The sequence below is a fragment of the Hippoglossus hippoglossus genome, chromosome 8 (genome assembly GCF_009819705.1).
Source record: "Hippoglossus hippoglossus isolate fHipHip1 chromosome 8, fHipHip1.pri, whole genome shotgun sequence".
NCBI classification, from domain to species: domain Eukaryota; kingdom Metazoa; phylum Chordata; class Actinopteri; order Pleuronectiformes; family Pleuronectidae; genus Hippoglossus; species Hippoglossus hippoglossus.
Genome location: NC_047158.1, coordinates 3,877,134 through 3,903,519, shown reverse-complemented (window position 1 = coordinate 3,903,519; position 26,386 = coordinate 3,877,134). Strand labels below are relative to the sequence as shown.

At 40.4% G+C, this 26,386-nt stretch overlaps 1 protein-coding gene and 1 long non-coding RNA gene across 5 annotated transcripts in view; one reads left to right on the top strand and one right to left on the bottom strand.

Moving 5' to 3' along the window:
• Positions 1-20,051, top strand: part of LOC117766876 (potassium voltage-gated channel subfamily C member 1-like) — a 69,233-nt gene extending 49,182 nt beyond the window's left edge. The window contains exon 5 of one of the 4 annotated variants that reach the window (XM_034594291.1): positions 19,442-20,051. In XM_034594291.1, coding sequence (XP_034450182.1) covers positions 19,442-19,455 — 14 coding nt within the window. In that variant the 3' untranslated portion in view covers positions 19,456-20,051. Of the gene's footprint in view, positions 1-10,165; positions 11,462-12,940; positions 14,069-19,441 lie in introns of those variants that run through there. The other 3 variants (XM_034594290.1, XM_034594289.1, XM_034594288.1) reach the window with 3 other exon arrangements.
• Positions 425-19,435, bottom strand: LOC117766945. The gene is made up of 3 exons (XR_004614793.1): positions 18,689-19,435; positions 18,483-18,487; positions 425-436 (listed from the first exon to the last, which is right to left on the bottom strand). It is a non-coding gene; the product is annotated as an uncharacterized LOC117766945 (long non-coding RNA).
• Positions 20,052-26,386: the final 6,335 nt, after the last annotated feature.

Here is a 26,386-nt window from a genome sequence, read left to right as displayed (position 1 = left end):
AATTATCTGGCATTGAGTAACTTTATTTTTCTGTCAGTAATGTGAATTGCATCACTGTATTTTTTTGAAAATACAGATTTATGAAATAAATGTAGACAAAAAGCAGCAACAAAGTCTGAGACAAGCTAGCCCAATAAAATTAACATTACCAAGAGCTGAGGATCTGAATGTCACGTTAACATTACTTTCAGGTGGTTCTCTGTCATGTGGCTCAAAAGGAATCAATTCCTCCTATTGCTAAAGAAATAAAACTGTAATAAGATTAGATGACGTTTTAGCTTCTCCTTTCAGACAGTGAACTGTGGCTCAGTGAACCAGTGAGTTAGGCTGGCTCCTGAATCATTCCCTGCTCTGCAGTGGAGAGCACAGGTAGCTGCAGCAATGCAGAACAACTGACAGAGTGCAGTTCTATTCAAACAGCCATCGTTTGGAAGTGCTAATTATTGGATTTGCTGAGGAGAGTCCGTCATACTGGTGCAAAGCTGAGTTACATGGTCACAATGTGTGAGAACAAGTGAGCACACACTTTTCTTTGCGATAGAGAACAACGCATGCAACCACTGAGACTGTACAGGACCAAGATGGTGACAGCTATAGCCTCAGAACGACTTAAGTTAGACTAATACTAATTTACAAATTCCATCATAAGAAAGCTGCAACTAAATAAATATCAGATATTGTAATCAACACTAGTTTTAGATACAATATTTCCTTAACCGAGCAGGGCTCGCCCTTCAGTGCAGCCTACGGAACAGGTATGGAACCTTTTGTCTTTAAACATGGTCAGACCGAGACATTTAATCAAATTACTGTCCTGCTGAAGAACCCCTCCACAGCAGTGTCCTCCCTGCTAAAATGAAGAGGGGAAAACGCTGCCTTCTCTCCTTCAAAAAAAAGAAAACAAAAAACCTGCAGAAAAGTAACAGCAGTGTTGGTGCAGTGCCGCTAGTGCCCCCAAAGGCCAAGACTGCACATTACACCTTTGTCCTGACTGCTTCAGTTTCAAAGGCAGCAGACACTCTGCATTATGATACTGTACACGTCCGTCTCCCTTTTCATTGGGGAACCTAATCAGTGAGTGGGTGGAGGCTGAATAAGGGAATGAAATGTTGCATTAATCACTCCCTGGCTTTGTAGTTCATGCCGTCTCTGACTGCTGTCCAGTCTCCCCTTGTTTTTTTCCTCCCATAATTCTCATTCCCCCTGTCTTTTCCCCTCTGTCCTCCTCCTACTTGTTCTCAGTAGGAATAGTATTGATTGTCCTCATTGACAGACAGATTCCATTGGCCTGAGCTGACTCCTGAGTCAGTACTTACAGCCTCATTGATGGGAGCAAATATGCTCTCTCTTTCTCTCTCTTTCACTCCCTGTCCCTTGATTTCTACCACGAGCATGCAGTATACTCTCTCTTCACTAGATGACATTCTCTTTCTCCTCCATTCACACTGTCTGTTTTTCCTTCACCTAATTTTGATTTACTCCAGTCAATGATCGATGGCCTTTAGGCTTGTGTTTAATCACTATTGGTGGTAAGAATCCCTTGAGGCCTATTGGATTGCACTCACATTACTTTATTTCCTGAGTGCCACTACAATAGTTGAGCCACAATGGTATCAGGAGGAGAATCATGTTAACCAAGGAAAGTGCAAACCGATCAATTATGTGGATTATGGTCGTGGAGCTGAAACTATTACTTTAAAACCAAGTAAGTAAGTAAGAATCTACCATTGACAAGTTTCTCACATTTTCTTCACACATTTGTAAAAAAAAAACAGCTTTGAATCCACTAGATATAGATCTTTATTTGGATCCGAAACAAATCCGCCACGGATTCGCCAAATTATAAAAACTAGTAATACCAACCTCCTAAATATTTCAGAGTTTTTTTCCATCAAGACTTACGCATAATTCTGAGAGAAATCAATGAAAAATTCAACAGAAAATGCCCTCGCAATGTTAGGGTTAGGGTTAGAACCCTACGAACGTGAAAGAAAAGTTCCTGGATTCGCCCCTGACCCAGATCTGCACCAAAATCCAATGGGTTCTGACCCATACTGCATCCTTCCATCTAGTATCATGTTAATCTGTTCAGTAGTTTTGCATAATCCTGCTGACAGTTAGATTGACAGACAAACAGACATAACCTCCTTGGCAGCAGTCATCAGTATTTCTATTGTGACCAAGAGAGCTCAGCCCTCTGTAGCTTAAGAGAACACACACATGGAGATTAATAGATATAGAAAACACATTAATTTCAAACAGAAACATACTGCAAATATAAAAACACAAACAAACAGGCAAACATATACTGCCCGACAAAAAAACAGAATGAAAGTTTATATATTGTATATATATATTATATAAAGATGCTCTGGTGGTCAACCTGTCATCAGTGATACTGGAGATTTATCAAACAATCTCATTGTAATCTATATATTAATGATGGAGTTTTCATTTGTACTTACTTCAAATCATTGTGTTTTTGAATGAGCACTTAGGGAGAATCTCCTCTGCAACAGAGCCTACCATGTTTCTACAGTAGCTCAGAGCAGACAAACCAAACGCTGGCTCTAGAAAGGGTCTTGTATGTTTTTATGTTCACTTGAACACTTAGAAGGGTGGGTGAGGGGAGGGGTCTGCTGTTCTGTACTAATCTGTATCTTCGCCAAAAGAGAGCACTTAAACAAAATGATCAGATATTAATTTTGCAGTACCGAACAAACACTGTCTATTTACCTACTTCTGTGTAGGTCTGTCTGTCTGTATGTGGAATAGCCTACATATCTCGATAACCGCTCATCCACATAACACTTGTGAGTGTCTTGTGTGTAAAGTTATGGGCCTCGGGAAGTGCAGTGTCGAATTTGGTGCGATTTGGACATGTTCAACATTAATAATATTTAAATAAACAGGCAAACCGAGCCTTGCAGTCAGTGGGGGGGGGGGGGGGGGGGACATGTGTTTAGTCTACAACCGAGCTGAACATTCATGGGTGTTGCGGACTCATGGCAGCAACATTCATAGATTAATTTCCTCTGGCAATTTGTCTGATAGCAGTACATTTGTTTTGTTGCTGCAATGCTTTGCCTCAAGCTAACATTCTAGAGCTTTTAATTTGAGTGAGTAAATCATTTAAACTTATATATAACTCACATATGTGAACAGTCATGAAGCTAGTTCAGTTTTATTCTAGGAAAATTGTGGCAAAAAAAACTGAATCCAGTTGATCATATGCAAAATGTCTTCATGGCAGATAAACCAGGTAGGATGAACACAGTTTTTTATCTTCACTCTGCACCATAGACTGTTTTTAAAATGCTCTTCACACAACATCCAGCACACAAGCAATAATAAGTAACAGTATATTGTAGAACTCTTTGAGGAGGACTCACTGATGACAAGGAATCGTTCTGAAGTAGCTCCAGAGCATTAACAAGAAAACAGCCTTTTCCAAACATGCAGGATTAGAAAGGCCGCTGCACTTGTTTTTAATGATTAACAAACAAATCCTTCTATTGCTCTTGACATATGTATGAGTTTGGTCATCCGAAATGACAACTGTCACTTTCATCATCTGTGCCTAGCAGTTTAATGAAACCTACACTGACATCATGTTGTGCAGCTAAATCCTGGTCTCCAGGTGACTTTTTAATGTTTCCAGCCGACTTGTCCGAGGCAAAACATCAGCATCCTCACCAGCTGATCCATGTAAAATAAACAGTGCTCAGTTTGTCAAGCTGTTGGCATACAGTCTTCCAATTGAGCTTCCATACAAAGGATGTTTACCACAGTGTGGTAGCTGTAGTTTTTTAAAAGTTACTCATGGAGTCGGGTAATATTATGCTCAATCTAGTTCTTCGAAGAATCACTTGATTCAAAATGTGGGTAGAAAGCGAGTAAGCCGGACATTTTTGTCAAAAGTGTTATGTCTCAATCCCTGGATGGTGCACTCCAAATGGTCAAAGAGTTGAGTGTAAAGCAATCCTATCTTTAATCAGGCCTTGTGACAGGGAAAGTGTATATTTTCAAATTTGGGAAATATGTGGCCAATGACAGAGGACACGCCAGTATATAAAATTGAATGATGTCATTTTATACTTTAACCTGTTTCACATCACTTCTTCTCTTTCATTTTCTGTTGTCCCCCCCTACACTTCATATATGTCACTACTTTGTCATGTTTTTCATTCAGTCAAATATTGTACATTATTATATTTCCCTAAACAAACAAAAGCTTCATGATTCCACCATTCATGATATTTGTCCTCATTTACAGCCTCAGCCATCATTCTAGATGTTCTGTATGAGCATCTTTCTCTGCAGAACCTTAGAGTGTATCATTTGTTATGTATTCATCTGTGGTGTTAAAACTTTAAAATGTGTCTGTGCTCATGTAACATATCAGTGATAATATTATTCTTTTCTTTTCTATATCCTACTCCTGTGTGCATGTGTGTCTTTTCTGTATTTCTGTCATTGTATCTCAGCTCTGAACGAGCTGTGCCATATGACACATACATACATGTTAAATTAATGTTGTATGTACTTTTTAACCAGCAGTTTAATGTGTTGATAATGCCATTCAGTCATATTCCATTTCTATATGTTTACATTATATGCAAATATTACTCCTTCACAATCTCAAATCCACATGTGGTTTCAAAAGTAGAATGAGACAGGCTTGTGTGTATAAAAAGCTTTTCACATAGATGAATACTAGCTTGATATGAACAGAAACACATGTTGATATAGTGTTTGCATGCAGATTGTTGTTGGGATGATATTTGCCCTGTTTGTTGCCTTTGTGTTTTCTCCTCACCCCCAGCCCATTGCCCTCTCTCCCCACCACCCTCCCTTTTCCCAACTCCTGCCTCTGCCTCCCTTCACTCCTCGTTCCACATCTGCCCTGTTATTATTTATATTTCTCTCTTCTCCCTTTCCCTGCAGACATTTCATTCATCCAGGATAATGATCTCAGTTTAATTATGGATAAAACTCTGAACAATAACTCATTATAAATGATTATTGTACAACATTTCCTCTCAGTAGCAACAATACTTAACATTTTTGAAATTATGCCTATTCTGCAGTACAGAGCTGTGTGTGTTACCCTTAGGGGTATTCATTTAAAATTCATAATGTCTGTATTGAAATATCAGGTGTATCAACGTCTGTGTGTCATCAACAACTGACAGTCAAATCAAAGAATTAATAATATTTATTGTCAGAAAAAAAATACTACTTTCTCATATCAAGTAAAAAAAAAATACATAACAGAAAGCTTTTTTCTTTCGGCATCACATGAGATGATTTAAAACATATGCGATTGGCCAGTTTCCTGGGCCGAAAAACCGATGCCGTAAAGGCTAGAAACTTGCACCGGTTAAAATAGGAATGCTCTCTAAAAATGTGACGATATAGGATAGGATAGCTTCTGGTTCCAGACTTGGGCAGCGGTCCACCTATTATTGACCTCTGCCATACAGCAAACAGACTAATTCTAGTCATTTTGTACATAAAATACCCATTCCACTTTAGCTAGTATTATATATAGTAATATACTTCCTCCCTGTGCAGACGTGCTTGTGTTGTGACACACAATTACATCATTTCATTTTAATTAGTCCCCTACTGCTTTGTTCCTTCTTCCTTTTCTCATTTTCTTCTTCCCTTGTTCCTCTCGCCTTTCCCTTTACCCCGACCTTCATGTCTCTGCATCGCATTCTAACACTGGTGTATCCATCCCATCCTCAGGGTATCCTCCTCAGTCCCTCCCCCTACGTTGTGTTACTAAAGTCTGACTGACTGGAGGTACGTACATCAAGTGACAATCAGAGCCCCATGTTGCTACACTGTGAGCACTCGCTAAGCTTCTGGCTTTGGCTTAAAAAATCGGAAAATGTGAAAATCAGAAATCAGTGTTTTTACTTTTTAAACATTAAGCTTTTCTTGGCCTTAAAATAATCAGATTGTTTGAGTTAAACTAGAATAGGCAGAATAGAAGTTAGTTATTGACTGTTAAAGTCATTAAGGGCCATGGCAGCCATGAGCTATCAATTTAGCTTATCTTAATAGCTACAGCTTGCAGGCCTAATTTGAAAATGTGTCAAACAGCTCTCTAAACCTAGCTAAGTGGGATTACGGTTTGATTGGGTTTGAAATCCCAGGTTATTCCTGCATGAAGGTTTACCAGCAGCTCCTGGCAGGCGTATTCCACACCCGTGCCAAGCAAACACATCCTCAAGAGATTTTTATTACCCTTGCACGTCCAATTCCTGTTGGGACAGCAAACAAACTGATTGTGTCTGTAACAAAGTAGTTTTGTGGTACAATTTAGTGAAATGTGTATCTATAACCATGTAGTCAGCAGTTTTGAAACATTTTATCAAAGTACACTAATGAGGAAAATGCACTTTACTTGAATCTTTCAATGTATGCTACTTTATTGTAGCTACATCGCTAACAACCTTTACAAAAGGAAAGGGCCTGGATTGGGTGGCACCAGCTAATACATTTCTCAGGAGAGTGTGTTAATGCCTAGCACAGAAAATGTTTGAGGCCACTGGGTCAATGAGGACATTTCATCAGTTGAAGCAACACTACAGTACAACATGAAATGGCTTCAGAGGCTGTGAGCATGGCAACAGGCACATAAAGTAGCAGATCATAGTGGAAGCTGCCTCATGCTGCACCTGCCGCAGAGCAAACTGCAGAGAGCCCCTCATTATGGATGCTGCGCACCTTTCAGCTCGACTTTGTATTGTGAGAGCCGCACCAGTAGAAGTCACTGCATTTAAATCTTTAAAGAACCAAGACATGTACTTAAAGTATCTTTTTGTTTATGTTCCTGAGGCTCATAAATAGAATCATATCCACAAGATCTCTGATTATAGCGTTCCTGCCCAGGGATTACCCGTCGCTATAAAGTGCTGCTGTATGTTAGACACTGTATGTTATTGATTCCAATCCATCATCTACCACTACTGTGTGTGTGTGTGTGTGTGTGTGTGTGTGTGTGTGTGTGTGTGTGTGTGTGTGTGTGTGTGTGTGTGTGTGTGTGTGCGTCCGTGCGTGCGTGCGTGTGTGTGCATGCATGTATTTGCATGTGCTATGATTAGGTCACTCTAAAATTAATGGCCAATGTATTTCTGTAAACTACAGCTTCATATGTGCTTTGTGTGTGTGTGTGTGTGTGTGTGTGTGTGTGTGTGTGTGTGTGTGTGTGTGTGTGTGTGTGTGTGTGTGTGTGTGTGTGTGTGTGTGTGTGTGTGTGTGTGTGTGTGTGTGTGTGTGTGTGTGTGTGTCTGTGTTTACTGTGTACCAGCACATATTCTGCTCTGTTTAAGTAGCCGTGTTTGCAATGTCAAGTCCTGTAACCACAAGAATAAATCAGCAGCACTGCGGCTCTTAGCTGATTGGGACAGGGACACACGCACACACACGTATATATACACAGATCCTTGTATTACTGCATTGATGGGGACCAACCATTGACATCATAGTCCCTGTTTTTCAGACCCCCATGAAAATAGTAATACAAGCCACACACACACACACACACACACACACACACACACACACACATAGTGTTTTCAATAGGTCCTTAGAACATTGTGACCCAGATCTGTCACTGTGGTATCCAATACCCAGAATGCCTCTTGAGGTTTAAGCAGCGTCTCATTGGCCTATTCTTAATGGCCAAGTCAGCTTAATCTAGCACCACAGACCAGCATAACATATACACACAGTGGTGTCATAAGTCTCAGACCATGTTACCATTCACTTGAGTGAGATAGTGGCAAGTGCTAAAAATTTCCCTGAAAATATTCCTGTTGTAAAAAATGATTAATGGCATTCTTAGGGACATTTGTATTTGTGCCATTTTACATCCCTACTTCGCTTGGATCAGGGGCTCTGGGAAGAAAAGACAGAAATGGAAATTCCATTGGAAGTTTTGTTGCCCACTGAAAAAAATGATTACATACCTTAAATCCACTTTAAAATATTGTTTTGTCACTGATTGTCCAAGGGATGATTAGCTCTTCCATTTTGAATCCTCCAGTGAGCTAGAGCAGAGGCTCTGGGGATGCACATGGCTGCCCTCAGAAATAAAATGCTTACATTATTTGGTTTCATTACAGAAAGCAGAAGAGTAATTTCTTTCACGGACCAAAATGGAATATTTATTCCAAGCCCTGTAACACCAAATTATGCAATAATGAAGAGCAATAATTTTCTCAAAATAAAACTCAACCCCATTAATACATCTAAATTCATACAATTTATACTCCGCATGTTAGCATTCTCACTTTACATATATTAGCATGCTAAGCTTAGGTGTGGCCAAATACAGCAGCAGCTGGAATGGCTGTCGACTTGGAAACTTAAGTTTGACCTAAATGAAGACAAACACATACTTGACCCAGACCTCGGAGAGGGTTCAGTCAGTCTGTCTGTCTGTCTGTCTATCTGTCTGCCTGTCTAACTGCCTGTTTCCTTGGTAACAGCAGCCAACTGTTCCTATTGGAAGATTGGCTAAAACACCTGGGGCTGGTTTCACCAACTGGTCTTACGCCTGCAAGTCCAACCTCATAGTTACACCAGTTGCACCATCAAGGCTTAAACCTTCCTCTTACCAAAGCATAGACATTACGTCTGGTCAGGTACAGGCGTTAAGTCAAAAGTTAGGCCCATATACATAGACAAAGTTGTGAAGTACGAAAACACTCTGTAAACAGCTGTTTATGGCTTTCAGCACCCCCCCCTCTCACTTCTTGACTTTCCCTTTTTCAGCCAAAAAGCTTTATTATAATTTCTAATGCTAGAAGGCTAAGAAACCGACTTCTTCATCTTCTGTCTATACTACATCTCCTTTGCTCTCGTTTCTGTATTTGTGGACATGTACACACAACATACAGTGCAGTCAGAGTGGCGTTGGTCTCTGTTTGTGTGTGTGAGTGTGTGGATGCGTATTTGTGTGTTTGTGTATATGTGGATGTATAAGTGTCGGCTATACGCGAATTTGCATATAAGGCGGGGCAAATTAAATTGAATATTGATTAATGAGTTACTTATACAAAAAATAACAGAAACAGCTGTTTTTAAATGAAAAAAGACGTTCTCATGACATCAGACTGTCAGCGATTACTCTACTATTGTCAGTCACATGGATCCTTATCTGTCAGCACAAAAGCGGTGTTCACATGAACACACATCACTAAGACCAGGCATAGTTGAGACTAGCCTTTTTGTTTTGGTACAACCAATGCTAAGTTCTAAAGACTGGTGTTAACAAAGACTGACTTAGCAGTTAAGTACAGTCAGTCTTAGTAAAGACCAGTTGGTGAAACTAGCCCCTGGGCTCTGAGAACTAAACATTGACGTTTTTTTAAGATTAAGGTGTTAACATGTAGGATTGTGTTCATTTTCTACTGCTCAGCTCCAGATGATTTACCCACCTGAGTTACTCTGAGTTTCCCAAAAATTCATAGAAATATCAAGTCTGTCTGTGTCTGTCGTTCCTGATCAAAATCTGGCACAGCTAATGTACTTTTGGGAATCCCAGAGCAGGTAGTCCAGTGGATGTACATGTAAAAACATTTAATGGGATGTCTTCAGATGAAGGAGTTTGTGTACATACACTGGACGAGGTCACCCTCCCTCCCTTACACAGTTCATGTTGGTGCTCCAGAGCACCACATCTAGATGTCTATGGGATATTGTGGCAACTGATAGCTGATTTTTGTAACCCATATTCCTGTTTTGTCCTGTCTCTGTCTGTCTGTCCATCTGTTTGTCCCTCTGTCCATCTATCTGTCTGTCTTTTTCCAACTTCCTCCTTCGGTCTGATACATTTTACTTGGTTTGGGCTGGTTTTCTTTTGAATGATTTAACTTTTTTCAACTTTGTTTCATTTACAAATGCTTGTAACTGTAACAAATGGTTTATATTTGCTATTTATGATGTGCAATGCTGTCATAATATAACATATACTAATATGTCATGACTCTATTATCTGTCATGAACATTTGTATTGCCATCCCATGACACACAACTTCTTACCAAATCATGAAAACTTTTTCTTTGCTCTTTAATGCTGTGAATGACCTTTCATAACCCCGCTCTGACCTTTGCCCTTTGACCTGTGCATGTCCTCTCCATGTAGCTACGGGTTATGAGAAGTCACGCAGCCTCAATAACATATCTGGGATGACGGGCGCCCCACTGCGCCTCACCCCAATCACCAACTCCACCTTTGAGCCCTTCGAGCAGGCTGGCCTCAGGCGATGCCATTCCCCCATACCCTCCATCTTGTAGCAGAACCAACAGAGAAACACAATCAGCAAAATGTCAACAACAACAACAGCAACAGTACTTTTTTTTCTGCGGAAAATGAAAGAAACAAAATCAACATGGAAGAAATGTCTCATGGACATTTGATTCATCCCAGCTATTCATTCATTTCCATAACTCATCTTTACTTCTTGATAGAACACTGAATTAGACTTTATTAATCAGATGGTCCTATTCTAAAATCACAAAAAAGCTAAACCTTTATGATAAAGCTGAGATAGATGCTTAAGCAGATGTAATATAAAATACACACACACACTAACACACCTGCCTTACTAACAGGGATAGAGTCTAGGTTCGTTTAGACTAATGTGATAGTTGAGTTAGTTTATCTCTAGCTTTCCCTGTGCTATTTCTTGCCTGTATCTCGACTGCACTTGCACTTAAATGCTTTAACACTGATAATTAGGAGTAGCTATGAATAAGACACAGCATGCACGTTTTAACTCATGAGAGGCTCCAGAATAAGAAAATCACTACGCCTAGAAAATAATGGAATCGAACAATTTTTGTACTCTAAAGTCTAAAAAATCTAAAGCATATCCATGACAAGGGTATACCCCAAACTGTAGCACCTGAGCACCTTTGAAAAAAATCCATGTAGGCTAAATATGTTCAGTTTTCTGTGTTACCTATAGATGAAATACAACCTCTCCTACACATACCTGTGCAAACATCAGCGCACACAGATGCATACTTTATTATCAGAATGTCTCCTCAGTACAGGAAAAGAGGGGAGAGGGACCTCTGTAACATTTTTACATCACCTCCACAACCAGCTTATGAAATTAGGGATGTCCCCTCCTCCTCCTCCTCCTTCTCCTCCTTCCTCCTCAGGCTTCCCACTATGCACACACCCTCACAACACTCACAGGATGTACTGTATGAAGACTTTTATAGAATGGACAGCAAAGGGAGCAAATGTTAAGATGGGTGGGGGGGTGTTATCAGGATGGGATGCAGGTCATGTAACAGTGATTCCCAATCTGGTCCCTCGAGTAAACATAATGCAAGTGTCACATTATCAAAATTAGGTCAAACATATTGCTTATATGTTTTTTTTTATCGTTTTTAATCTTTGCTTTTTATTTGAGAATTGTTGAAAAATCTCCTTCTTAATTTCAGAAAATTTATCTGAGAGGTAAAAGTTCCTCTTTGGGGAAGGGGAAATGGCAGTGGCATGTGAATCAGGCTGATATCAATGTAGCTGATCATATGTCATACCACATCGTAACATATATGCTGAAATTTTGAGTAAATATTTCCAAAGAAAATCTGCAAAGGAAAATGTGACTTGATGCATCGTGTTTCCATCCATTGCTGCGATGTGATTAATCGATTAAGGGTCCACAAGCCAAAAAAAGGTTGGGAATCATTAACACTGCAGAGTGTGCACGTGAAGTTTATTCTATGAAAAAGGAAGCCAAAAGTAGCTATAGGAACATGTAAAAAAACTTAAGGTGAACACACATATTGAACTTTGACCTTTAGCCTCACCAAGACCTCCAGTTTAGATGTTGTCATGGAAACTGGAGCTGTAGGACCTGATCTGATCTGATCCACCACGTCACTACGCACCTTCTGTCCACGCACTCTCGCCTGGGCTCTCAGCTAAAGGCTGAGCTGCAAAGCTCGAGGAAAGGGACGACCACTTCTCGTTTCTTTGTGGTGTTTTCGTTTCGTCTTGAGCTACATGTTCAAAGGAACTGTACAAAGACAGCTTACCTGCTCTCTTTCTGAGAGTCAGCGGGGAAGATTAAGCCAACTCTCACGGCTGTGTGTTAAACTAAGAGCTGGACTCAGGATGTGGTTTGGCTCACTTAGCAATGAACCTGGAAGCAGGAGGAAACAGATATCTGTCCAAAATAAGTGAAGCTGGCTAATTATCATTGGGTATACACCTGATGTTTCTCTAAAGAAAAATGACTTTTTGAGACTCAAGGAGGCGTTACGAGCTAAAGTGTGTGCACCTCCTGGACTGAAGGTACCATCGCACCCTTGAGCAAAAATAGGTCAAGATGTAGCTGTGTAACTCACTTTAAAACCACAAAGTGTCTTTTTTATTTATTTTTGTGTATAGATCAAACGAAACTTACAATATGTAAAATGAGTTTTAGTTGGGAGGGCCCTGGTTTGCTGTTTCTCCCTGCTACCAGTCTCTATTGTAAGCTTGGCTAATCACAGCCTGAATCCAGCTCCGTGCTTGACAGACAGAAACAAGGTCAATGTTCATCTTTTCACACCATTCTTAGAAAGACAGCATGTTAGCATAAAAGCTATTCCATTCAGGTGGCGTGGCAAGTGATTATGTGGAAAGGTTTCAGACATTGCAGCTCAGCCTGAGTGTGAGGAGCAAGGTTTTCCTCAGGTCTGAGTTCATCCCGCCACCATCACCACCACCGCCGCCACCAACAGCGTTACTACTTGCACTGACACCAGTGTGACTCAGCAGCCAGTGGCAATATTTTTAGTTTTATCCCTTTTTGGCTTCTCTTTCTTTCCCTCTTTTTGCCCCGTCCTGAACCCTCCGCCCCCCTCCCCCCTCCCTCCTCTGTCCGTCCATCTCTTCTTTGTTTTCGGTGGTCAGTAGGAGGCACCGTGAACGGCTACTGGAGCGACAGCCCGTGGTAAAAGAGGAGCGGATGACAAACGCCACATGGGAAGAAGAGCGAGAACATGACATCAGACACAGCATGCAAACATAGAAATATGCAATGTAGATAAGTGAGAGAGCAGCGGTCGGATCTGTGCTCGGATATATTGTATCTGTGGCATATGTGATGAGTGTGAAACGGATATTTGTGTTATGTGTGTGTGTGTCTGTGTGCCCAGACCTCCATCTACCTCTGTACTAAGATGCACAAATGTCAACTCGAAAAAATGCATCCTTTTACTTTGCTTCTCCAAAAGGAAATCATTGTTTCAGTTTAGTTTTGATATTGATTATGAACAGTTATCATCAGTTATCATTCTGCCAATTAGTTTTTATTGATCTGATTTTGAATGTGGCCCTTTTTGTTTCAAACTAGAGTTTTCTGATGTTACTGAAATGTATATGACTTCAGAACAATGTCAGACTTTGTCATTGTTGTGTAGACAGTAATTTCATGTCTGCTGGTTAAGTTTCATGTCTGTTTAAATCCCTTGTCGCTCTCACCTTCTTTCTCTCCCACGTAAAACTAACAGAGGGCCTTCAGCCGGCAGAGCATCTTGGATGTGATTTGCATGAGAATATCCTTGGAGAGGAACCACTTCAAGTTGCAGAGAAAGTTTGTCTCTTGGATCCGACCCAAAAAAAAAATAAGTTTTGAAATTTAGCTTTGGATTCCTTTTCAGAGGAATGTTTCTGTGCTCTGATTAATCTTCTTGCTGTTTCTTTTTTACTCTCAAAGCTGGGAATGCCGGAAGGTGAGAGCAACAAATGTGGAGATAATTGTATATTTGAAGATTAAGTTTGGCATTTTGAGAAGTACACTTATTCAGTTTCTTGCCAAGAGTGGGTGGGAAAAAAAGTCAATATCAGTTTTATGTCACGCTAAATTTGGAGCTGTAGCCCGAAAGTGATTAGCCTAGCTTAAATGTGTGACTCGAAGCAGGGGGAATAGCTAGCCTGGCTTTGTCCCAAAGCAAAACTACTAAACTGACACGGGGGAGTCACAGCACCTGTTGCTGCTCAACCACGAGTTGGTTTCACAGTTTTTATTAGTGTACAGATTGATAAGGAGCATTGTCAGCAGTGTTGGAATTTAGATGCTTCATCTTGGGCTTACGTTAGGTGACCCCCTGAAAATACTGCTTAGAGTTTAATGCTAACCTAATTTAATATATCACCACCTGGCTATAGCTCTTAATTCTTCCAATTCCTACTCTCACTGTCAGTGAGAGAGAGTTTTCCCAATAATGTCAGGCTATACTGTGAACCGCAAGAGTCCCTGATTTGGGGCCATGCTGGGCTTCCTGCTTCCTGTTTAGCCTCGTGCTCGAGCAGGGCATCACTTTTCATTTTGCTTCAGAAGTGCAAAGTGCAAATGATTGATTTTGAGGTTTAAATATACTGGAAGTTCCACATCAGATTCTTAGTAAAAAAAATCATTTTAACCCCCCATCATATTAGACATGCACACCAGGCACACACAGACACATACACTTGCACGCATTCATACATAGCTGTAAAACACACACTCCCACCCCCCCAGCCTTTCGATCATTTCTCACCATTTCACCCTCTCCGTATCCCCCTTTCCTTCCCAATGTGCTCTTGTTGTGAGTCACTTTCCTTAAGGCCACTGCTGATTGGTTGCTTTTGTGATGATGATGTACATATGTAAAGTTTGCGTTGTAGATGAATATGCATGGGTTTCCAACGCAAGCAATAAGGATACTGATATGGCTAGTAATGTGAGGAGGTTTGATAGAACTTAAGTCTCAAGTTTAATGAATGTGTATATAACATTTAGATTACTAAGGGTGTGTGTGGATGTATGTGTTTCGAAGCATACATATGCACTAACAAAGCATGCAGGACAAAAAAATCATCTCTTTGGATGCAAGAAGAGGTGGGATGGGCCGACATTATGCATGCCAAAATGCTATGATGCTATTGGTCGGAGCAGACCAAGTTAGGTACTGTAACAAGGCCGGGTGGGGTGGGAAAGTTTATTTTTGCAGGATGGGAAGGGGTTATATTTCTGATAGGTCTTGTATAGCTGCTTTCTTATCGATCTTGAGAGACTTATAGAGAAACATATTAACAATCGTAGCTTTTGATTTCATTTCTTTTCTTTTTTTGCTTCTCTATTCACAGAGAACTGTTCTGAAAGCCCTGCGCTTGTCAGATATATGCAAAAAGAAACAGTAACTGTGAACTAATGCTAACAAATGAAAAAAACAAACAAATCCAGCTTCTTCCATCACTGTCTCAACTCCTCTACTTCTCCTTCTCCTTCTGATTCTTCTTCTTCTTCTTCCTTTTTTTCTTTGAGAAGAAAGACTCTTCTCCACCCAAGAGATCCCCCTCCATGACTTTCATTCACCTGCGACTTCATTCTCTGCCCATGACACATTTCCATCGGTCCTGTCAAATGAACTGCAAGGAGCTTAAAAGGATACCTCTGCTGTACGAGAATCCAACAATTCAATGCAACCTCCCCCAAGGGATGAGAGTCAAGCCCAGTTTAACCTGACGCTAGTAGTACTCACAAGGGGAGCACAAAACCCTATTACTTTGAATATCGGAAACCTTGGTTGTATAACATTTTCCCTGTAAACAACTTTTTGAAGATACCCAACACTTTTTTGTCATTATAATCCTGTTTGGAACGTCTCCCCATGTTAAAGTGAGTCCCAGGAAGAGGGATTTGGGTTCTGGCTTCTCTATCAGTCACGTATTCTCAGACCTCACCCCCATAATGACACTCTGTGACTGTGGTGATGCTGGTGATTGCTAACCCTAAACCTCATGAACTTATTTCCTAGGGAGCAGCCAATTCAGCTTTTAGAAACACCTTTAAATTAAGATTCACCTGACCCTGCCATTTAGACTGCAACCACCTATAGTGCAACACTTGGAAAACATGTTATACCAGTACACTCCATACAAAAAACAACGTGTTGTTCTAGTAAACAATGACTCCCAATGGTTTCCATTTTTTAAATGTCTTCCTATAGTGAACAAGATGAGGTAAAAATGAAAAGTGAGCATACCAATGGCCATTTTATATTGAAAGACAAATTCATTTGATTGCTTGTGAAAAAAGGCAAGATAAAGCTTTCTGAAGGCCTAATTGATCAGTTTTTCTGGGCTATGTCCACTAGTATTGGATGATATTAAAATTAAGTGGATGTACCATTTTTCTGAGGTTGGTGATCCAACCTTCATGAGGAAAGATCATGGTCCAGCTATGCTGGGAACACAGTATGCATCGATATGACCCCAGTTTAGCCCTGATGACTTCTCTCTTTAAAATGGTTGAGAATGTACACTATTCCACAGCAAGCTAAACCAGTTAGACGCTTCAAAAATATAGGATGGATGAAATGGATTGGCACACTGCAGAGGTACCCTACACAAGCTAAATTCTGGGGATTTTCTTTTAAAATTTAAATTACTGCTGGTTCTCACATGTTGCCCCTTGTTGCCAAAGTTTGTCTCCCTTCCATCCATTCACAACTCAGGTATCTCTTCCTCAATCTCTCCATCTGTGCCCCAGTGTTCATGTTCAGCCACGTTTCCTCAGAGATGTACTGTGCGTAGATCTTCCCTCTCTTCTCTGTGCCCACCATGTGCTCTGTTTTGTGCCCACTCCCCTTCAACTATACTATTTTGCTTTCCTTGTCCAAATGTGCTTCCTGTCTCCCCCTTGTGTCATCCAGTCGTCTTTTCACCCTTTCTCAATATCTGCGTCCCTCTTTCTGTGAAACTGTATCCCTCCAACACACAGAGAGGAATTGAAACACCTTTGCCCCTGGTTAAAAAAATATGAATACACTGGCATAACTGGATTTCACCAGGAAGAGAGATAGGAATGGACTTTAAAAGATTGTTGTAAATGGGGAGGAGGGAAAAAAGAATGTGCTATAAACGTGATGTGTTCTGAGTGGACTGTCAGCCGAGCAGCGTCAGAGGGAGGAGATGGAGGAGGAAAAGTTTGGGGAAGACAGAAAAGTTTGGTGATGGTGATGATGATGATGATGAGGAGGAAGAAAGAAAGAAGCAAAAATCACTTCTCCATGTAAGAATGTGTACCTCACTGTTGTTCCTGTGCACCTGTGTTTGCTTCTTGTGCTGTCTTCCCTCACCTGTGTGTGGTTCCTGTGTTCTCGTGACATTTTGTTTTATGTTCTATGTTTTTCGTGTCGTGTGCTGCACTCTATTTCCTTACCTTTGTTTTTTCTTTTCTTTCATGTAGCCTTTGTGTATACCACACCTGGGTCAAACAGCCTCCACAAACACTTCCTCTGGCTTGTTTTATCCCACACAGGTGCAGGGCAACTGAAGTTTGTCACACTGCACCAGAATGAAATTAGGTAGAAAATCAGCTGGCCTTACACAGCAAACCTTGCCTGTCTGACGGTCAAAGTGGGATGAAACAAAGAGCTAAAAATGGTTGTTATTTGGCCAAGGTCTGGTCTGTACATTAGCAGGACACACCAACTGAGATGTTGAAGTCTCAGCTCTTGGTCTGGATTTGAGCCCAGTTCTGGTTGGCTGCAGTCCTCTGGTTTGAACTTTGACCTCCGACACCTCTTTGATTTCACTGCCGTTGACCTCGATGTCTCTTGGTCTCATCAGCTTTTCAATTACCATCCAAAATCATTCAAAACCATTCATCATATCAGAGGACTGAGCAGCCCCCCGAGGACTTCTGCCGTCTGTGAGTGTGTGATTGTGTGGACAGAGAGAAATGAGTTAGTGTGTGTCACATTCAGGCTCTGTGTCTTCTTGGTGTGTCTGCATGTCGACTGAGCTGGGCGAGCCTTTTAGTGATGTCTTTTTCCTTTTTTTTAGTGGTGTAGTTGGTTTACCATTCCCTTGCCTTGGTGTACAGTATGTTGTTGCTGCAGTTTCCACAACACTGGAAACTACAAATTAGATCTGTAACACTCCATTGTGAAAGTCTTTTAATATCTCCAGCCTCAGATGACTTTGAATTATTAAAGAAAGAAGGCTTTCTATAATGGCTAATGCGACACATCTCATTTACCGTATATCCAAGGAATCTCACAGCCTGTTTGCCAACAGCATCTTTGGGTAAAAATGGCCATTGTCATAGTAATAGACAAACCAGCTGTAAACCTTCTCTGTATTAATAGTTTATTAGACTCAAAAGGGGAAAATAAAGGAATCACCTGGAATTTCCTTTAAAGAGCTGAAACATTTCGATAAATATTTTTTAATCATATTGTTTGACCTCTTATTTACAAAATTATTTGTGAATAAAAAAAGCCCAAATTTTTGGAACCTGAAAAAAAAATTGTAGGAGCGGTGAGTTGTGTATTCAGGCTTCTTCAAAACAACAGAGACTAAGATGGAGAGAGACAACAAGAAGTTTATGTTGTTCTGTCAAACCTCACAAAAAGTAACCTTCTACGGCATAAAACAACAAGAATCTAAGATGTACAAAACAAACATAATCTGACCCCATCTTGATGCTTTTGGGAAACAGGCCCATAATGTGCTTAATGTGGCTCCATGATCCACCTCAGAAAGATACCAAGTACATTTTTTATGCTGGTGGGTAAAATAATTGTCACACTGTATTTTTAGCTTATTGTGTCCAAAGAATTTTTTGGGGCATTACGGATTTTTTGGGTTCCATTAATCCAACTCGTAAACGTAAACACACTTGACTGCTTCCTGATGAGGTGTTTAAGGGCACAACGTAGAATCAGAATCCAGCACAAAGCATTCTCTGATTCGTCAGTGTTCTATCACATGACCCCCGTCCCAGAGGAAAACAACCAGTATTAGTCTTAAAATCTTCAAGATTTACATTATTATTATTATTATTATTATAATAGTGTATGTTCAGACATTTCCACCGTCTTCCCTTTTTGACTCTTAACCCTGACTTTATTTGTGTCAGTTGTTTCAGTTGCTACATCACAATTAGGCTACTGAGTGACATTGCTTACTAATAATTAATCTCTGAGTAAGAACTAGTTTGTAAAATGCTAAAATGTTTTATTTTATTCAGGAGTACACTTTCACTGAGTAAAGCCTGTCCTCTGTGCAGACATTCTTTTAAAAGGAAAGAAGAAATTATTTTACCCACCATCATCGCTCCGCTAAATGACAGTATGAATGTACAGCAGATCTGCTGCTTAAGTTCACATCAAGTCTGAAAGAAAATAACACATTGGCCTGTAGTTAAAACAAACTGTAACCTAATGCTGCATCTGAAATATCTACAGTCTTTATCCGCTCATACATAGTGTTAGCACCTGAAGGAATTGATGAACTGTTTATGACTTGTACACTTCTCGATCACCCTCCATCAGGGCGCGATCAATCTGAAGTGAACAAGTCATGATCGCGGCTTGTCCACTTTAAATCCTCAATAAAATTCTCTTTTCTTTTTCCTTTCAGTGCTGAGTTTCTAACCCTCCCTCCTCCCCTCCACATGAGAAGAGGAAAACAATGAGTTTTATGCCACTGCTCCTCCATCTCCCCTGATGGAACTCACTGTTGAAAATGGGAGAGAGACAGAGAGAAAGAGAAAAAAAAAAACAAAGAACACGAGAGGTTGAAATCATCATAGTCGCTGACTGAACGTTTTTTCATCCGTGTGACACATTCATATGCAACCTGGAGACATTTTAACATGGAAGTGACTGGTAATCATGGCGAACCACGGTCTGGATGCTCCCAGCTCGGCAGCAAGAGGATTTGGAAACCATGTGACAAGGACACCCTCCATTTCCACAGTTGTGTTATTCCTTTGACTGACTCCCCTTTATTTCGAGAAGCTGCATGCACAGCTATTGATTTCCAGCGAATGCTCCTTAATTTTGGCGCTCAAAGCACTATGCAAGGTGAGGGGCGGTCCATCATGATGTCGAACGGCTCCAGCAGAGCCTGATCCAGTGTTGCCGCTCGGCTGCAGAGGTCGGGCTGCCCTGCTCATCTCTGCTGAACCACAGGACCTCTACCAGCCGGTGGGAATCTGCTCATACATATCAGAAAACATCAGCCATATCATATGTATATTTGACGTGATCCTATCTATTTGACAGCATCTGTATCATCTGAGAGACTGTTGGCAGCTTCGGACTTAAACACGAACACTGGGATCTCCGTAGACCCTCGAGGAATCACTTTTAGTCCACCTTGAGATGGAATTTAACCCAAAGACAGACACGTGGATGGACAAACTATTGGGGTGAACAGAAACCCTCAAAGACATGAAACTGGCCATAACATCTGCTTGTAAGAAGCAGGTGTCACTGGAAATGAAGATGTGATGTGATGAGCCTCTTTCTCACTCTCTCTTTCCCTCTCAAGACTTTACGGTATCTTGACCTCCTCCCCCTGCATCGCTGCATCGCTGCTGCTGCTGCCCTTCTTTAGCAAATCTGCATGGCATGAATGAAACCAATTAAAACCAGAAGAAAGACAGTCAAAGACACAATGGATGGATTATATAAGTGGAGCAGGGGTCCGTGAGAAAAAAGGGAGAGAGACTGTAGATTTCTTTTTTTCCCCCCACCTAGCAATGCCAATGCAACGTCATTCTCGTTATCACCACCATGAAATACTATTAAACCCCAAAACTGGATGCTAAGATGTGGGCAAAACAGCATCTCCTGCAGCAAACCGCTCTCTCTGACGGCATGATGGATGAGGAGGAGCTGCCTCCTCCTCTGAGAGAAACAGGGAGTGGGGGAGGAGATTCTGCAGACCATACACTCAATACCTCTGGGAATGGGGCGAGGAGATACAGGCTTTTCAAAGAAAAGCAGATATTCAGCAGCAGCGGGAGAACATCTTTGAGAAACTATTCTATGGACCAAAAAAAAAAAAAATACGGTGACGATTGCAAATTAGAAATGCATTTTTATGACATTGTTTACCAGCATGAATATTCTGCATGACCTCTGCAAGCCATTCCGACCCCCCCCCCCCTCCCCCCCAAGATTAACAGGGCTAGAAATTGATCATTTAAATGTGAAAATTTAACAGAGTTATGTTATATGCAAAAGAGTAAAAAAGAATTCTAGGATAATGTTTAAAAAAGATTTTCTCTTATTTTTTAATGATAAAACATGTACAATTAAGGGGGAAAGGGGAAGTTGCAACATCCCCCCTGTTTTGTTTTCCTTGAGAAATATTAGGGGACTCCCAACCCAGCTCCCAAAAATCCAAGAAGACTCCTCCCAACTTCTGCAAGTGTTTATTATGCTACTACAAGTTCGTCTACTACTGCTATTTCTTCAACCTCTCACTTGACTGCGACCCAGCTTCTTCTTCCTCCTCCTCCTCTTCCTCTTCTCTTTCTTCCTCTTCTTCTTGTAGCCTTTTATCAGAACTGCTATATGTGACTCTCTCAAATGGCAGCTGCATGCGTGTTTCTGTGCCACCATCTGGACCCAGGACTATCAAACTGATGTTGAACTGAACTTTGCTGTGCCCTCCGAGGTGTCACTGATCACGTGAATTTGAACTGAAAATGTCTCTTGTCCCTTTCCCTGGAACTTGTTGCTTGACCCTGACATCCAAGGCATCGCCACATCTTCAAGGTTAAACAGGTCATCGGAAGTCTGGGGTCCAGAATATGACGGGAAAAGGTACTAAACTATTTTTTGCACCCCCACATCCAGGCAGGCCTTTTTACTTCCTCAGGTGAAAAGACACAAGATGGCTGTCTCATCATCCAGGGTTGTCACACCACGATTTTAGATTAATACTCAGCTGTCAGTTTATTAGGTACACTAGCTAAAGTTAACAGTCCTGTAATAAATCTTCCTTCATGAGGGTTATAATGTTATAAAGTGTTTTTAACGTGTTGATTGAACTTTACAGTCATTTTGGAGGCTGCAGTTTGTGATGCTGTTGAACTGATAACTGAACTGACATGTTTCTATTATTTTAACCATCCCATTTTTATCAGTGAAGATAGATTTAATGACAGAGACTCTTCTGTGTATAATACAGTTCTACAGCATCACAAACTACATCATCCAAAATGATCGTACAGTTGAATCAACACCTCTATGAAACATTTTTAATAAAAGCATTTTATTAGCATTTTCAAGAGTCACGGTCAAGGTTCAGACTAACATTATTTCATATTGTATGGGAGGAGTTTGGACTCAATTTAATTCATGCTGTGTGTACTCTTGAAAAAAAAAAAAGGCCCAAGCCAAATTTTCACAAATACCAAAGTCAAAATTCACCAAGCTCAACCTCACCTACTGAAGAATCCTGAGATTTTATTTCCTCATTTACCTTTTCGGTTAACATTAAATGTTATCCCCGAAAAATTTTGTTTCAATTGTATTTAACACAGAATCCCTCTTTTACTCCCATTTAAAATCGGATTTGTTGTTTTGTATGCTTAAAAACAGTCAAGTATAGTCAGAAAATATCACAAGCAATGTTGAAAACCTCAACCCTGAATGTAGACTCCTTATATTATAGCTTAATGTAAAGTAATACGTTCGTATAGCGCTTCTCTATTCTATTGCCTCCTGAGCCGCAGCTAAATATAGGTATGTCCCTGACATAACTCTGTATATGGTTCAGGAGACTCAGACAGAAACAGTATGATGTCATCTGCAAATGTTTGGTCTACTAGCTTTTTCAGTGTAGCTTTGCCAAAGAATCCCATAATGACTAACAGTCCCTGTCAGATTTCATCTTGTAATTTATGTGGTGAAGAGGAGTGATAATTAATTAACCCTATTTGAGTTAGCTGTAATGTAGCCACAGCAGCTGTTGGTTAGTTTCCATGCTTTTCTTTTCAAAATGGCTCAGGAAAACAGTCGCTTTCTTCACCATGTTCCTTTTGTTGCGTAAAAGTGTAGCTTCATTGAAAGAGTATTTATTTACTGAGCGAGGCTTTTGAATCAGAGCATCACAATATTCAACCATTTGTTGACATGAACTCTGGAGAATGTCTGCACAATTGGGTCCAGACTTTCTGGGATAGAGCTTGTCTGAAAGCAGCTTTTACCAGCTCGTTGGCTGATGTTACTGGATGTATTAGTGTCCTGCAAACTGCTGCTAATGGTTGCCGTAACTGAAGGCCTGGCCGAGTAGCATTACACCAAACTAACAAAACTTTTTTTTTTCTACATAACAAACTCAGCACATGTATAGTCATGGTAGCACGAAAACTGATATTTTTAGCAGCCTAACTTGTGAACACACAAAAAAAATGGTATAACTACTTAAAACATGAAGTAACTGTGCAGCTATTAGGTTGGGTCAGTCATCGGCTCATATAACACAGGAACAGAGTAGCATTTCCCATGGTGAGACAACAGAAGAGGACAGTTGTGCAGTGTCAGTCAGACCAGCATTAATAGATGAACAGTAGCTCTTCGTGGTGGTTCTCCCGGTGAGAGGCAGCCATCTTGGTTCTATGTTTTTAAAAAGGGTTGGCCAAGTACCCCTACGGTTATGGGAACAGCAGAGGGAAGGACGCTCTGCTCGGCTGTGGGAAAACCATTTTCACTCACATCTGTGGACAGATTTTAATAAACTAGAGAAACAGAGTGAAATACGCAGATAGGTGGAAATGCCTTTAAAATTGTCAGTGAAAGCTGACTATTACTGGACAGATGAGTTATTACCAAAAACTGTTTGAATACCTGGATTTGGAATGTGCTGGTTCTTCTCATTTCTGATCCTCTCATGTCTTCTTTATACACCTCACTGTGTTTGAAACGTTTTCTCATGTGTATTTGAATTGTTCTCTGTTCATTGTTAATTGGTTTGTGAGACCATGTGGGCCCTTGACCTGGGCAAAATAGTTGGAAACTGTGAAGGCATGGATGGATGAGTGTACAGGCCTGCTGGGCAGAGGCACCAGGGGGAGTGAGGCTTGTGTTTGAAATGGATGTGAACACGTCTTGTGGGAGAATTAAATGATTACAAAGAGGCTCAAAATGACAAAAACAAGACTTAAAACAACTGCAAAAAGAAACAAAATAACTACATAGAGAACGAAACATAACCACAGAGAGAAAAAAAAGCCACATCTGCATAATTGTGTTATGTCTGATTCATTCTGGGTGTCTTGCTTCTTTGTTGGTGGGGTGGGTGGCCTTTCATATGCTTGTGCCCAGGGGCCCAATGTCTCATATGTGTAGCTATACAACAATCCATAATATTCCTGCTGAAATCTGGCTCCATTTTCGAACACATCCTGTAAAATGCTCACAAACGACAGACAGAATACGTTCTGAGAACTGTCCAGCTACTTGGAGACAAATCTCCACTTTCTTGGTGTCACCACTTTTGCCAAACTCACTAGCCACAGAAGTTCATCAGCTCTGCTTTTCTGCATTGCACACTTTTCCAAAAAGGGCTATAAAAGCTAATAGAGTTGTTACTGGCAAAATGTTACCATGCAGCCAGATCTGTGCTCCCACGGTGAAAGATCGACAGACATGCTTGCTCAAAATGTCTAAGTCCAAATGTCGACTCTTCAGATCTGTGAACTCCAACCCCCAAAATTTGGCCCAGTGAGCTGTGACATTTTCAACAATTGTCGCACTGTTTAGCTACGAAGATAGAATTTAAGACCTAAATCCTTTCTATTGATAAAAATTCTTGAACCCGTCACATCATGCTGCTTTATTGATATACACGTCAAAACTTTCCCTTTGATTTGTCTTTGCATAATTATTGAGCACTCTACAAATCCAGAAAATGCCCTTGAGGTCAGCTGTGCACTTGATGAATTGCAGGTTTGGAGAGTGTGACGCACTGACAGGCTTTCTGAGTGCATGCCCGTTTGGTTTGCAAGTGTAGCAACGGAGCTAAAAGACAATGGCTTGATGCACTTTTGCAAATTTGGATTTAGCTTAAGTGTGGTAGCTCACCGGAAAGTTCCTCTGTATCTACAGAGGGAGACAAAATGACCTCAGCTCACTTATCTTTTTTTTTCTTCGTGCTTCCAAGTCTCAGTCCATGAAGTATTCATTCATTAATTTATTGTGTATATGGCCATGCAGTACACTTAATGCTAACTGAAACTTATGAGAACAATGGCTGAAAGAAAGAATAGATCCTCCCTCAGCACATGTGAAATTCACTTTGCACATTGCAGGGACCAACAAGGTTTCTATTTGCTACTGGTATTCTGTTCCAAATTACTGTGCTGTCACAAAAAAGAAATGTTGTGTCTTTTGTGTTTTACTTCTTTTTTTTTTTAAACTGTGATTTGTTTCAAATGTTCTGTATTGTGCTGGGGGAATCATAAAGAGCCAGAAACTCAAACAGAAAACAGGGCCCATCTCAGGAATACACGGAATCAAAAATCTGAGAGGTAGAGCATCAAGATTGTTATGATGCTGCAGTGTGTAATTACAAGAAAATTTCATCTTCAAATCATTGTTTCAAAAGAGCATTTTCACAAAAATGCTACTTTAAACCTGGAAGTAGATTTTTTCTGACCTTTTGGCCAAAACTGTGTCCAGATGCCCTTCCACACTGCATCAGGTATTTTATTTATTTTATGTTTTTGTCATTTTTCTTTTGAAATGTCAAAAATAGTAATGAACTGTACCAACGTCAAGGTGAACATAACTTTTATTTTGCATATGAATTTTATATTTCTTAACTCAAGCAAGTCTGATGAATTATGATCATGAATACTCTAAAATTGCATCTGTAAATGCTTTTGTATACAAGCATGCAGTTAACATAAAGAGCATGCACCAGTTGGGCTACAGGCTTAATGTCACTGTTAGAAAAACGTTGTTCTGTGTCTCAGTTGGGCTTTATGTTAAACTTAACCTGGATATACATCGGTCACTGCAGAGTCAGTGCATACAGAGGGGTACCTAGAAAAGTCTATTTATTTATTATAGCAGTGACAATATGATCTAACGGGTGGTGATCATATCATCAATATTACCAAAATGGCTCACAAAGCTCCACTGAATTACAGTAGTAGATAATTGGTCATTCATAATGTTGGGAGACTTGTGTGAAACAGATTTTTTTTGTTTTTGTCAAAGTGATTTGAATTGTAGTAGCATATTCAGATAACCTGTCTTATAGCTGCTAGCACATGCCAAGTTACAAAAAAATGCCTGATCCTGCAATAACCATACGTCGACTTGATGGTGTTTGTTATTCGTATTGCTTCACAACATAAAAGCACCCAGGTAAAAAAATTACTGAACCTGATTATTGACATCGAACGGCTTCAATCCCCTCGTGTCCTGCAGAAATGCATTTAGTAACATCCTCAGTTTGGGAACACTAAGATGTCAGAGCAAAGGTCGAGTTCATGGGCAGTGGCTACAGTCATTCATCATGGTGGAATCCAACCTCCACAACCGCTCCCCATGAATTTTA